Source organism: Phocoena sinus, chromosome 11 (assembly GCF_008692025.1).
Source record: "Phocoena sinus isolate mPhoSin1 chromosome 11, mPhoSin1.pri, whole genome shotgun sequence".
Classification (NCBI taxonomy): Eukaryota; Metazoa; Chordata; class Mammalia; order Artiodactyla; family Phocoenidae; genus Phocoena; species Phocoena sinus.
In genome coordinates this window covers 26,569,545-26,584,856 of record NC_045773.1, presented here as the reverse complement: position 1 = coordinate 26,584,856, position 15,312 = coordinate 26,569,545, and the positions used below count along the sequence as shown (strand labels likewise).

General features: G+C 41.6%; 1 protein-coding gene across 1 annotated transcript in view; it reads left to right on the top strand.

The window, feature by feature from the left end:
- The first annotated feature begins 11,452 nt into the window (after positions 1–11,452).
- The window catches only part of SYNPR (synaptoporin), a 296,179-nt gene continuing 292,319 nt past the window's right edge, over positions 11,453–15,312 (top strand). The window contains exons 1-2 of the mRNA XM_032649185.1: positions 11,453–11,506; positions 11,622–11,687. Of these exons, the coding sequence (XP_032505076.1) occupies positions 11,489–11,506; positions 11,622–11,687 (84 nt within the window). The 5' untranslated portion in view covers positions 11,453–11,488. The remainder of the gene's footprint in view (positions 11,507–11,621; positions 11,688–15,312) is intronic.

Here is a 15,312-nt window from a genome sequence, read left to right as displayed (position 1 = left end):
ACATCTATGGAGACTGGTTTCCCCACTCTGCTCGAGAGGCACAATGACTAGGAATCATGAAGATGGTTTCATTTCTTTTAAAATCAGTAGAAAAAAAGAAACAATCCAGATTGGATTACATTCATCCTTATACCAACAGAGTCATAAAATACAGTTGTTAATGTTTTTGTAGAGAAAGGGCCCATGAAGGCAAAACTTCCCGGGGTCCAAGAAAGTCACGATGTGGCCCTGGGCTCTCCTAGGCTGCTTGAAGAACAGGTGACCCTACAGAAGTGCACTGAGCTCATTGAAAATTGGGGCTCAATGGGTGTCCCTGGCAGTTGGAAAAAGTGAGCTGATGTCTGGCTCCCATCTGACAAATATCCTGGGTCAGGTAATGGTGGGGAAGTCAAAGCCAGTGGTGGAAACTGTGGGGGACGTGCTCTCTCAACGTTTGTTGGGAAAAAGGATTCATACGTTTTTCCCGTGGACCAATCCTGGGCCACATTTAAGGGCACTGTCATAGGGCTTTCCTGGACTGTCAATAGGACCCCAACAAAAGGGTGCCTGAAGGGACTGCCAGGTTCCTAAGCAGCTGCAGAAGGAGGACATGACCAGCTAAGGTAGGGGCACATGCCTCAGCTTAAGGGGGGACCAGGTGAGTGGTCCCTAACAGGAGTTGGGAATGTCATTTTGAAGAAGAGAAAATCTTTCAGGCTGAAGAGAATAAAGCAATTTATAACAATGTCAGTTAACTAAGAGCTTTCCTGCTCCACTGACCTCTGTTTGTTTTTGTCAGAAAGGTGTTAACAAGGAGAAGAGGAAGGGCCAGAAAAAGGAAGAAAAAGCAAACCACACCATCCTCCACCATGTGTATGCTTCTTACCTGCATTAGGTCCTGGCTGGGGCATCAGAGAACAGTAAACTTCTACTCAATTTTGCCATTTTGATGATTATATGGGAATGGGAAGTCTACATTTCAGAATCAAGACTATTTTAAATGACCATCTAACATTTTATTAAGAGAGCAATCCAGTCATGCCTGAGGTTTGTTTCAGGGGCCTCAGAGACCTTCTCCGCCTCCATCAAATACATTTTAAGAGGATCAAGGGAAGGGAAACAAACCAAAACAAAACCTGGCAATTTGTTCAGTATCATCCATTTCAGCAAAAATATTCTGATATGGTTAAGAATTTCAGAAATGGTTTCACAAATTCAGATTTCCTGTCACTTGAATATTCACTATTTCACATCATGGAATAATCATTCTTCATGCAAACAAACAGACAAAATGAGCACAGAATTTAACACGTGACTTTACATGCCAAGTCATAATGAGGCAAAAGAGTCCCCAAAGAGCCTTTAAAGAGAGGAAGGTGCCAGTCAATAATAACACGACATCCAGGCAGCAGAAAGACTGGGGACTGAGCAAATCCCCGCTTCATGTTGTAGATCACTGATCACATCAATCAGTTCATTCTTGATACATACAAGGCATGTGTTTGATTGTGATCGTTTCTGTTTATATAAAAAATATTCATGGAAAATATGGAATATTTTGAAAATTTAGAGAACTTAATATTAAACCTGTTTTCATATGGGGGAGTTGAATGGAGTTGTTTAACATTCAAAGTGAGTCTCCCAAATATACAATTTTTTTGTAATGCCTTCACTGTGTCAATCTTCAATTTCTAGGTAATTTTACTTATATGAGATATTTGTGAAAAAGATTTTTTAAATAACTTTAGTGATAATAAATGACTAAGAATCTAAGGCTTCCCTGGTGGCACAGTGGTTAAGAATCTGCCTGCCAATGCAGGGAACACAGGTTCAATCCCTGGCCTGGGAGGATCCCACATGCCACAGAGCAACTAAGCCTGTGCACCACAACTACTGAGCCTGCACTCTAGAGCCTGCAAGCCACAACTACTGAGCCCGCCAGCCACAACTACTGAAGCCCGCGCACCTAGAGCCCATGCTCTGCAACAAGAGAAGCCACAACAGTGAGAAGCCCGCACACAGCAACAAAGACCCAACACAGCCAAAAATAAAAATAAATAAATTTATAAAAAATAAAAAAATAATAAATGACTAAGAATCCATTTATATATTTAAGTATACCCAATATATTATACCAATTATAGTATAAGCATAAATTCTATTTTCCTAATAATATAAAGATATGATGTGCTTATGAATACAGAAAATAACTAATGATGAATTTTCCTCACAAATGCTTGACCATGGAAAGGTAGGTGTGAGGGTTCAAGTTGAAATGAGTATTCACACAACTGCTTTTAAAATATGGAAAGCCTGGGACTTCCCTGGTGGTCCAATGCAGGGGACGTGGGTTCGATCCCTGGTCGGGGAACTAAGATCCCACCATGATAAAATGTAAAGTGCAAAATGTAGGCCATGTAATAATCTATATGGTATTATCTCATTTCTGTAAAATATAGCATATATACTATTTGAAATATATAATAATGTATATATATTATATTTGGGGGATATATACACACATAATATATGCAAATATATTCATATATTTTATGTATATATATCTAATATATGCACTTATATATACACACACATGCACATATATCTCTATACAGGAGATTGTATATTCTTCTGGGCAATGGAAGTAGCAGGTAGAAAAGAGGGATTTCTACCTTAAGTAGTTCTATATTATTTGAAATTTTATATGTATTACTCTTAAAATATCTGTAAAATAAAGAGAAGAAAGGCTGCCAGAAGTGTTAATGTGCTTGTATTTCTCTCCATAAACTCTCCATATGCACAAACACATGCAACTTACACATTAAACCAAAAAACATTACCTTTAATTAATCTTTATACAGCAAGATAAAAGCCATCAGAGAAAATTACATTTTTCTCTTGGTTAATATAAACCATGCTAAGGAAAAAGTAATCCAACACTCATTTTATTAAATGAAGACTTTCATAAACATGCTCCATTTCTTATTCTCCCATTGAGCATAATAGGTCCTTGGCTAGAGAAATAACAGCACTAAGCAGTGATTAACATTTTTTTTTTAACTTCAAGACATCAACCTGGAATTGCTAGAGCTATCATATTTTAAAATTAAATTATTTTTTAGAGCAGTTTTAGGTTCCCAGCAAAATTGAGCAGAAGGCACAGCGATTTCTCATATACCTCCTGCTCCCCACCCCCATGAGCATAGCCTCCCCTGTTATACCACTCCTCCACTATCTGAGTGGTATAATTTTCACAATTGATGACGCTATACTGATACAACATAATCACCCAATGTCCATAGTTTACAATATGGTCAATCTTGGTGTTGCATATTATATGGGATTGGAAAAATGTATGACATGTATCCATCATTATGGTATCATTCAGAGTATCTTCATTGCCTTAAAAATCCTGTGTGCCACCCAATCATCCCTCCCTCCACCCTAACCTCTGGAAACCACTCTTGTTTTTCCTGTCTCCATAGTTTTGCCTTTTCCAGAATGTCATATAGCTGGAATCATACAGTATGTAGCCTTTTCAGATTGGCTTCCAATGTTTAAACGTACATTTAAGGTTCCTCCATGTCTTTTCATGAATTAATAGCTCAATTTATTTTTTTAATCAAGCATGTTCATGTCACCTCATTAGCATTTAATGTCCTATAACACTAAGGTAAAACAAGATATCCTTTGGATATCTTGAAAAATAAATGAGAACAGTGCTTTTCTTGAGAACAAATGAGTTCCAAAAATCATTACTCAGAAGACTGAAACTAAAGAGCATATAAAGATTGAGAACGTGGAATGTATAAGAATAAACTTAACCAAGGAGGTAAAAGACTTTTACAGTGAAAATTATAAACACTGATGAAAGAAATCAAAGGCATAAATAAACAGAAAGACATCTGTGTTCATGGATTAGAATCCTTAATAAGGTTAAAAATGTCCATAGCACCCAAAGCAATCAATCTACAATCAACGCAATTCCTATTTAAATCCCAAGTGCATTTTTCACAGAAATAGAAAAAAATTTTTTAATTCATATGGAATCACAAAGACCTTAAATAACCAAAACAATCTTTAGAAAGAAGAACAAATCTGAAGGTGTCACGCTTCCTGATTTCAAAATACATTATAAAGTTACAGCAATTAAAATAGTTGGTACCCACATAAAGACAGACGTAGACCAACGGAACCCAGAAATAAACACAGGCGTTTACATTTAACAGATCTTTGACAAGATTGCCAAGATTACATAATCGGGAAAGGATAATCTCTTCAACAAAAGGTGTTGGGGAGGCTGGATATCCATGTGTTCTTTACCACAATTTAGAAACAGTTGAGAATGTAGGTGATCATCTCTGTAATATTTAATGAGGTAATTGGGGTTGGTAATGAAATAAAAGGCTCATCAATATCTCCAGTTTCCAGTTGTGGTCTGAGAGATGCATACTTTAGACTCTGGATAATTAGAAGGTATTAAAATAAGTTCAAACTCTCAAGAATTACTGGCTTCAAATTTGGCTTCACTTCCATTTAGTTGTATGAACTTGGGCAAGCAATTCATCTGTCGATGCTTCAGTTTTATTATTTGTGAAATATGGATAATAACTAACTCATAGTGTTATAAGGAGCTTATCATAGTGCCTGGCACATAGCAAACTCTCAATAGAAGTAACTTCCAGGGATGCTGTTGATGATAACTGCTGACCATGGTTTGGGGACAGGATTCTTTCATTTTCTGTCTCATCTCCCTCTTTCTCTCTTCCTTTTTTTCTTGCTTCCTTCCTTCTCTCTTTTTTTAGTATTTTTTTTTAAACCTGTCTTCTATTTCTGGCAAAGAGCCTGTGTAATTGTACCTTTCTTCTGGGTATTATTTGCCAAGCAGGTGTAAAAGTGCAGTGCAATATAATTTAGTAAAACCTAATTTTAGGTTCTGGATTTGTGCTCCTCTCCGTGTGAGTGGCTCCAGCAGGGTCCTCACACAGCTGTCATGCCCTGTGAAAGAACCTAGGCCAGCAGAGAATATGACCATGAAGGACCAAAGGAGCCAATTTTCTAATGTTTCATATTTGACTTAATTTTTTTTTTACTTAAAGGTTTAGATTAGGAAGGAATAAGTAAATGTGTTCTTAGAATCACTGTACAGGGTAAGGTTTTCTTTTGCCTCGTTCAGAGCAGATGCAAAAGCCATTTTGTCATATTGCAACACAAGGTCTAAAGACCATCTGGAGAATTTATTAAAATTAAAAGGATGCAATACAATTTGGATTACATACTTTTATTAAAGATATGAGAGAATCGATCTGATCTTTTCTATCTTCATCATCTGTAAGTTTTTTATATATAAATGTTTCTTAAAACAAGAATAAAATTATTACAGATTGCAAACACTGCCAAGTAAAACTATTTTTTAAGAAAATTATAAAAATCCCTGCCAAAGCTCTAGTTATAAACATTAAAGAAGTAAAAAAACTTTCATATTGAACTGTTATTTTTTGAGGTGTATCAGGAAGCCTCCCTCCTAAAAATGTTTTGAATGACTCAATATTCTTACCAACCAAAAAGAGAGAAGTATTTTTGGGGAAAAGAAATATGAATTATGAAAAGAAGAAGGGAAATAGAAGAAAACAAGTGATTTTTCTAAAGTGTTTATTATAAGTAGTGGCTGTGTGATAACTACTTGGGGTGCAAATATCATAGACCATCTCCTTACCACTGGGGTAGGTCATATTTCTTGGCCTTTTAGCAACTTTCTGTATTAGATTCTTCTGAGTGCTTAACTTGTAACTCCTTTACTCTTTCTTACAAAGTGATGTGGGTGGTATAATTATTAACCCCATTTTACAGATAAGGAAACTGAGTGACAAAAGTTTAAGGGACTTACTTGTTCAAGATCACACACCTAGGAAGTGATCAAGCCAGCATATGATGAACTCAGTGAATCTGATTGCAGAACTTGTGTCATCACCTTTTATGCTGGACTCTTGCCTGGGGAAGAAGAATTTACCTCATTCAAAAATTGCAGTGAGGGCTTCCCTGGTGGCGCAGTGGTTAAGAGTCCACCTGCCAATGCAGGGGACGTGGGTTCATGCCCCGGGCCGGGAAGATCCCACATGCCGCGGAGCGGCTGGGCCCGTGAGCCATGGCCGCTGAGCCTGCGCGTCTGGAGCCTGTGCTCCGCAACGAGAGAGGCCACAACAGTGAGAGACCCGCGTACCGCAAAAAAAAAAAAATTGCAGTGAGTGGTGTGAGATTAACTCAATGCTGTTGTGATCCATGAGTCTATGAAAACAAGGGAGTGATCCAAGGAGAACGTCAAAAATGATGAGCATTTTGGAAAATACAGCTAATGATGAATGACAAAAATAATTAGAATGATTGAGCCTTTGAGAGAGGAGGGTATTTTTCTACTTGTGTTCATGGAATAACAGTAGTAGTAGTCATAAGAGTAGTAATAGACTATGGTGCCCATCTTTACTTTCTTTCTGCAGAGGGATTTTGTTTATGTTTCAGCAAGAAAAATATTTTTGCCTAAAGCTTGTGACTTTTTCAGATTTGCAATGGAAAATGCATATCCTCTTTTTCTTGGAAAGTTATGAGGGTGGGAGAAAAATCATGACTCTGCTGTTTACTATCCATAAAAGATTAGCTGAGATTTTAAAATTTCTTTGAGCCTGTGTTTTCTTGTCTGAACAAGAAACAGCAGTACATACGTATATGGTTGATGAGGATATTAAATGAGGTATGCCTATAGGGGTGCTTAGCATTCTGTCCAGCAACTACTTAACACATTCCAAGAGTCTTTATTATGATTACTGTTACCATTACTCCCTGTGGTCAATGATAAGTCCTCTGGCATGAGTTTTGGTCCTCTAATGGGCAGGTATTAAACCTTGGTCATACTGACACAGATAACTTTTGTTTAAAACAAAGATGGAAGCAGAAATAGCAAAAGCATTTTATGATGTGAGTTCACCTTGGCCAACCACCCTTGAAATTTTATATCAGTTCTGATAGTTAATTAAGAATGATCCTACTTGAATGCTAAAAATTCCATAGGAAGCCTATGGAATCTTATTTTGTGACGAAGTTTTAAGCCAAACAAAAAACACACATCCTTACATGTTATTGAAGCCATTTAAGACTGAAACATAGGTAAGTAAAGATGGCTTTACCTGATCATTGGGTGGAGAGATAATGCTATCTTTATTGTAAAATTAGAGATCTTGAAAATACTTCCACACCATCTCCTGTCCTGTGTACCAGTGACCCCATGCAAACCAAACACAGAAATAAATATTACACAAACATGCTACTGGCTTTTGCTTTCACCCTCACTAGTTAAGAAAAGATTTGGAGAGATAAGGTTAGTAGTATGAGCAGAGGGTGAAATATGTAATATTTTGAATGACTTTCACTCATTACGTACTTCCAGTATTTTAAATATCATAATGTGTGGGTAGTATTTCCTCCTGTATTAAGTTGCTATGAATAAAATTTTAAATTACTTTTTCCTTTTTGCCACAAGAGATATAGGAAGATTAAACCCTGGCATGTTATTCCCTGAGAATGAGATTTAATTTGCCTGAATAACTCAAGTCTGTCTACAGCAGGTTGGTACTTTGGTTTTTGGTAGTTTTGATTCAGGATTAACCCTCTTTGAGATTCAAAATGGTTTTTTGAATTTTGTTTATTTTCTTGTCATCAAATACTGGAGCTTGAACAAATTGGGCTTATGGTTTATCCCACTACAAGGTAAGATCTGTGAATTCAGGAATTTTGTCAAGCTGTTTATAGTTTACAGAGCAATACTAACCCATATTAGCAGGCAGTCCTTACTTGTCGAATGCATAAGTCAAGGTTTCTCAACCTTGGCAACTACTGACATTTTCCACTTGATTCTTTGTTGTGGGCAGCTGTCTTCTGCATTGTAGGATGTTGAACAACATCGTTGGCCTCTACCCTCTAGATGCCAGTAGGTGTCAGTAGCACCAACCCACCCCGCCCAGCTGTGACAACCTCATATGTCTCCAATTATTGCCAAATGCCTTTTGGGGGAGGGAAGGGTCCACATTGCCCTTTATTGAAACCACTGCAGCAAGTGAATGCATTGCCTTGACATGTCAAAGGAAATCTTCCAAACTATAAGTTCCTGGCTGAACACGAATGAAGAATTTGGAAGCTATTTGATTTACATAATCAATACAGGGCACTAAAATGGATCATTTACTCTCCACCAATGTTAACAGGATTATTGAATCATTTCGAGAGATTTGTTATTGTAAGAGGGAAATTATCTTTCGTCATCATGGGGCAGAAGAGAAGGGGTCACCCTCAGCCACTGAGAGTAATATTGTGGCAGTGTTTTATCATCCCTCCTACTTCTCCCAACCCAGTTCTTAAAGGAACCTAATGTTATTTCCAGGTCCGAATATAGAGGTTCTAGCCCCAATGTCTACAAAGTATTTAACATTGCAAATGGGATATGGAACTCTGGGTTATTTTGGTGACGCAGCTGTTGACAGCTCATACATTTCTGGAACGTGAGAAGCATCCTCTGACAATGTGCAATTGTTGTCTAAGCGACTACATTGCCATTTGCCACAGTTCTGGCTCACTTCACATGGTGTTTAGAGGACTTGGAAAATTTGCCACCATATTAGCAAGGAGGAATGTTGGGTGTGAAGACAGGCCTGGGGGAATAGGCTCAGTCATCACACTTCATCCTCGCCAAGTTCTCAGCTCAAATGAAATGCAAGTGGGTGGTATTTTAAATAAATCAATCTCTCTGTCTAAAGAGATACAAATGTTTAGATGGTCTAAGGCACATCACTTAGCCTTTCTAACCTGGATATACTATCCATAAAAAAGGGGATGGCGGTGATGCTTAAATGATGCATTTAAAGTACCTAGCACAGTGGCTGCTGGCATGTAGCGAGAACTGAATTGATATAAGCTATTATGATAATTATCATCATTATTAAACATATGCAGGAGGTGTTATACCGCATAAGCTAGTTGACAATAATGGAAAGAGGAAGGATTCAAGGACAATGAAGTCATACAGGGTGGAATCTTGGTTCAGCTACTTACTAGCTGTGTGAACACTTGTATCAATCAGCCTAGGTTATGCTGCATTGTAGTAACAAAAGACTTTAACATCTCAGTTGCTTACAGCTACAACTTAATTTCTTGCTCAGCTCCACATCCATCAAGGTCTAGTTGCAGCTCTACACTACATCAGTCTTATGCCAAGACCCAGGCTGTGACTGCAGCCTCTGTGTAATATTGTACATTGTATTCATCATAGCAGAAGGAAATTAACAAGATGGCAAATCATGAAGAGGTTCTTATAACTTCCGCTCAGAAATGCATTCATCACTTCTGCCCACAACCACTGACCAAAGCAAGTAACACTGCAACTCCTGAGTTCAAAGGGGCAAGGATATATAGCGGAGGGGCACTGCAGAGAGTGACAAGACGGTGCTACAATCGACCACGCCTCTAATGTGGGCCTCTGAACCTTCACCTTTGCTTCTGTAGAAGTGTTAGCAGTCAGAAATTCAACTAATACACACGGAGAGATTATGATGTACCAGACTCTGCCCAAGATACGTTATCTACAAAACCTCATCGAGTCCTCATAACAACCAGCTAAATTAATGTTGTTGGCTACCTCTGACAGATTTTTAAAAACATGAGGTCTTGAGGACGTTAGATAACCTCACACACAAAATCATATACAAAAATTGCAGGACACACAGTAAGTATTTGTAGTTGCATAATGGCTTATTTTTGAAAGAACTTGTTTCTAATTGTTTTAGACTCTATCTGCATGTAGGAAGAGCAGTAGGAACAAAACTGGCTGGCTGCAGATGGTACAACTAGCCCTCTGGAGTTCTGACTCACTAACTTTCTAGTTTTTCTCCAACAAAACCCACGGGCAGGGGGCATCTACATTGGACACTCTTTCTTACCCAGTTTTGGCCTGCTGCCTCCCCTTCTCAGACTCTAAACTATTCATTTGCATCTTTCTCCCCAACTCCTGAATATTAATTACTCTCCCTCCTCCTCTTCCCCCCATCCCCCAACTCCAGACCTTTTTGGCAAATCTTATTAGTAAACAGATGGGCTGTCTGTGTTGCTGGGAGACCACTTCATACATGGGGTCCAGTCCAAAGGGAGTGAGAAGGAAGGGGACATATCAACTACATGGTGGAATGGCTAAGCGTGCTGAAGACGACTCCTCCTTCTTTTCTGATTACTTTGAATTCAACTCTGGCTTCATTCTCTGCACTCCCCTTCCATGGCCCTCAATTCCGTCATCCCCAAAATGAGAATAACACTACTACTAACCCATGGGGGTTTTGTGAATATTTAATGAAGTAATGTTTATAAAGCCCTTAACACAATTTCTGATTCAAAGAAAGAACTCAACTGTCTTGTTGTTGTTTACTAGTTTTGGCAAGCTTAGCAGACTAAGGGAGAAAGAGTATGCGTTGAGGTGGGGATGCACTCAGGCCTATTTATGATAGACTGGGGGAGCTTCATTCGAGGGTTGTATCCTAGGCAAAGTATCCCAGTAGAAACAGCATGAGTTTTGAAGGAACTTGAATTCCAATCCCTGTTTAGCCCCTCATGAGCTATGTTAGCTTGGCTAATTCAGCCTCGCGAAGTCTATTTTTTCTTCCCTACTTTAAAAAATGGGCATTATAATTCTCTCCTGACCTCACACAGTAGCCATGGGATTACCTGCCTGGCACACTGTCCCATATTTTCATGATTCATTCGTTTCCCCTCTCCCCCTCTAGCTCCCTTCCCCCTGGCCTGACCCTCTGCTTACCCCTGAGGTAACGGGCAGTGTTTATCCTGTTCCTTGATGTATCCCAGCACCTGGCACTGCTTGGTCACATGGAGAACGTTCCATGAAGGCTCAGAGGAATGACCGAGTCAGCAGTCTTTCTTTGGTATTCAGAAGTCACCAGAACGCACACACCTCCCCACGTAAGGTGTGGGTTGCCTCTCTCTCTTACCTGGAAACCCCGTCCTCAGGCAGGGGACCGTCTTCCTGAGGGTGCCAGCCTGCTTTCCCCAAACCTACAGCCCCAGAGTTGCCCTGGAGCCTCAGGGAACCGGGCGCGAGCGGGAGGTCGCGGTTGGGCCTCGCCCACCTCCTCGCCCTCCCTTCCGGACCTCGCAGCTGGCCAATTGCAACCTCCCCCGGGCCGCTGGGCGGGCTCCAGCGCCATCCTGGTCTCCCGCCTCCACCGCAGCCCCGCCTCCCCGCCCGCCCCTCCCACTCTCGCCGCCTGTGCTCACCTCACCCGCGCGCAGGCTTCGAGAACCCAGCGTCCGCGAGCCCGCGTCCGGCACCCAGCTCTCCCCGGCCTAGCTCCTCCGGCTCTTTCCGAAAGGGGGCTTCTGGCTCTGACGACGAGGACGGTAGTGGCCCTCAAACTTCATATTCAAAGGCACCGCTGGGTGAGAAGCCCGAGAGAGGCGAGCTATGGACCCCGTGAGCCAGGTAGGACCGACTGGGCAGCGCGGGTGATGCCGCGGGACCCCCGGGCTCCGGATGCTGCGTCCCCAGACCCTTCCTCACGCTGTCTCTTTCTCTCTCTTGCCTCCTTGGTCCACAGCTGGCCTCGGCAGGCACCTTCCGGGTGCTGAAGGAGCCCCTTGCCTTCCTGCGAGCCCTGGAATTGGTGAGTAGCGGTGTGTGTGCGAGGAGGGGACCGAGGCGGCGAACCAGTAGGTGAGGAGAGGTCGGGTGCGGTGCTGTCTGCTCGGTTCTGCTCCAAGCCTGGGATGCAAAAGCCGCTACCTTCAATCCTCCCCACTCCCCAGGTGCCATTCCGGGATGGCGGGGACAGGATGTAGGGTCCCGGCTTGGAGGCGGGAACGTGGAGGAGTTTTTGCAGGCGCTTAGACGAGGTGTTATGTCTCATGTCACCGAGGCGCTTGCACACGCTCAGGGGTTGGGGAAAGAAGCCTCCTGGGGAGACCGGGAGGGGAACAGATGGGGGAGCTGCCGCTGGGCTCTGGCTGCTTACCTGGATTATTGCGGGGGTGAGGGCGTGAGAGGAGGGACCGGGGCTGAGCGGAGTAGCGAGCGGGGAGGGCTTTGCCAAGCTGGGAAAGTTGGTGAGCACTGGGGCAGCTCTCCGCCCCGCCCGGGATGCTTGGAAGCGCTGTGATCCGCGCTCAGCAGCCGGAGCTCCAAGGAGAGAGAAGCTTCGAGGCTGTGAAAGATACTGCCGTCGAGAGCGGGACTCCTTCTTCCCATCTCAGAGTTTCTCTACCCTGGCTGCTCTCGACGGCTTTTCTGATTTCTTCTAGAACCTCCCAGCCTTCTTTGTGGAGCTTGCTTCAGCGACGGGGCTTTAGGAAGTTATAGTACTCTTCTCTTCTGTCCCCTTAACAAACAACTTGATAGTCCTAGGGCAACTTATCTGTTGGCAGAGGAGTGAGGCGCAGAAACAGTTACCCAGGGGGCCACAGAGCAATGTTAGTGTCAATGCTTGCATGATGGTTATTCAGAGTGAAATCTGCGGGTCACACATTCTCTTGCTAGGAGCTCTGAAAGGCAAGCGAACCTATCTGAACAGAAAGTTCAGAGCCCGTCATGTAGCATTAATCACAGGCCCTGTCACTGACTAGCTGGGAAGTTATGTAAGAGCGTGTTCTGTCCTCCCAGATCTTAGCTCCAAGGCCCAGTATCCAGCTTTGGCAACACAAACTGTGGTACATGCTTACGTGGATGATCTCCAGGGTAATCACATTTGCCTTGTTTGTAAACCTGCATAAAAATGCACGAATATATCAACCGCACATAACATCAGGACAGCATTTGGAAGGCTTGAACTATTGGTTTGGGGATAGCTATTCTAAAACTGTTTTCCTCACAGCCACCGGTTAAAGCAAGCAGGACTCACAGTCTGGGCAGCTTTCAGTTGACTTTCTCAGAGTTCTGTCCACATTCGATCATTCAGCCATTCAACAAACATTCTCTGTGGAAGAGTGATTTTTCTGCTCAGTGTAAAGGCTCCATTGTCAAGCCATTGTCTCTCAAAACAAAATTCAAAGGCCTGACATCATTTCTGACATAATCTCTTATTGTTTCACAGTCACTGTCACTCACCTGAAACATTAGTTTGTATCCCCTTCGGTCCTGTTGCAGTGTTATTTCATGTCACTCCCCACACACAGCCTCTATGAGTATCTTTCAGAGTGTGGTAAACCTGGATGAATTTTTTTTTCCATGCAGATTTCTGGACATGAAATAAAAATATTGGGAAGGTGGGTGCCCAGGAATCTGGATTTTAAACAGGCTCCCCGGATAATTCTTATGCACATTAAAGTTAGAGGACTACCATCCTAAGCTATACAAGGAGCCCCCCCAAACTCCAAAGCGCTTTTTACCTTAAGGCTCTTGTTATTCTTATTAATACTATATGGAATGCCCTCACAGCCCAAGCTGAGAACAAATGTTTGTCTTTTTTTTATAAATTTATTTATTTATTTTTGGCTGTGTTGGGTCTTCGTTTCTGTGCGAGGGCTTTCTCCAATTGCGGCGAGTGGGGGCCACTCTTCATCGCGGTGCGCGGGCCTCTCACTGTCGCGGCCTCTCTTGTTGAGGAGCACAGGCTCCAGATGCGCAGGCTCAGTAGTTGTGGCTCACAGGCCTAGTTGCTCCGCGGCATGTGGGATCTTCCCAGACCAGGGCTCGAACCCGTGTCCCCTGCATCGGCAGGCAGATTCTCAACCACTGCGCCACCAGGGAAGCCCCAAATGTTTGTCTTTTAACCTCAGCTTAAAGATTACCTCCTCAGGGCTTCCCTGGTGGCGCAGTGATTGAGAGTCCGCCTGCCGATGCAGGGGACACGGGTTCGTGCCCCGGTCCAAGAAGATCCCACATGCTTGCGTACCGCAAAAAAAAAAAAAAAAAAAAAAAAAGATTACCTCCTCAGTGAAGATTTCTCTCATATTTGGTTCTTCCCCTTTCCTCTACCCCAAACTGAATGATTCACCCCACTCTTTGGGCTTCCATGACATCTTATCCATTCATTTATTCATGAGAATTTATCACACTGCCTTATAGTTTTTTCTTGGTGTGTGTGTGAGAGAGAGAGAGAGAGGGAGAGAGAACTTATTACATTTAAAATATTTTTTTGATTTACGTATAGTTGGTTTCCTCTCTCTCTTCTGAGGCTCTAAGGAAGAAGGTATTTTGCTTGTAAATCAGCGATTAGCCTCTCATTTGTGGGAGAGAACCTGAATAAGGGACCAGTGAAACCTTAAAAGGTAAGATAAGTTAGTTGATCACTACCTTTTGAAAGAGCTAAGGTCAAGAGATGAGAGCAGGGACATAGAAGCTTTGAGAAAGTTTATCAAAATGGAGAAAGGAAAATATCTCTTCTGTGCATGCCATGGGTGAAGAGTCACTCTGAGGTCTTTGTTTTCTGTGGGAGAGAGTGACGAGAGAGTTCTAGCTCTTGGATGGCAGGAAATTTGTTCTGCTTGCTTCTGTGTTCCCCACAGGTGCCTTTCATGGTGCTCGGTAAACAGTAGTGATCAGCAAAAAGTGTAAATTGACCATGAGAGAGCACTAAAACACCTTTTTTCTCCTGTTCTGTGGGACGGCAGCTTCAAAGTTGGTAGTCTTGAAAGACTTTGAACTACAATCCTTTTTCTTTTTCAGTATTTATTCTGTAGAAGTAAAAGTGTATGTAATGCTCTATGCTCAAGGCTATTTACTGCAACATCCTTTGTAGAGGAAAGAACTAGAAACAATTAGTAAGTCCATTAATAGGAAAATCGTTAATGTATGATTCATGCACGCTGTGAAATATTATACTGTTGTTAAAAAGATGGGTTAAATTAATATGCATTGCACTGGCAGTCAGCATAGGTAATTGTGTTTGATAAAATTATTAAGTGCAGAAAAATGAGTTTCATTCTTAGTACTTGATGAAATTGTTATATGGAAAAAAGTGGTTTTCGGTTTTCCTTTTAATCAACACATGGGAAATGTATTCAGTCAGATTTCAGACTAATGTGTAGCATACAATATTTTTGTAAAAATAAAAAAAGAAAATATAGTTTTGTATGTGAATGTGGGTACGTGTGTTTGTAATTTGTATAACCATAGATGTATACCTCTGAACTGTTAAAACTGATGTTTTTCCCAAAGGGTATAATTTGAGGTTCAGTGGGGAGAGAAGAGGGTGAAGGAAAGCTGTGGTCTTCAGGAAGAATCACAGGCATATCACTTGTCCACAGTTGTGTGCATGAGTAATTAAAAAAACATAACTTATATTTTAAATGATC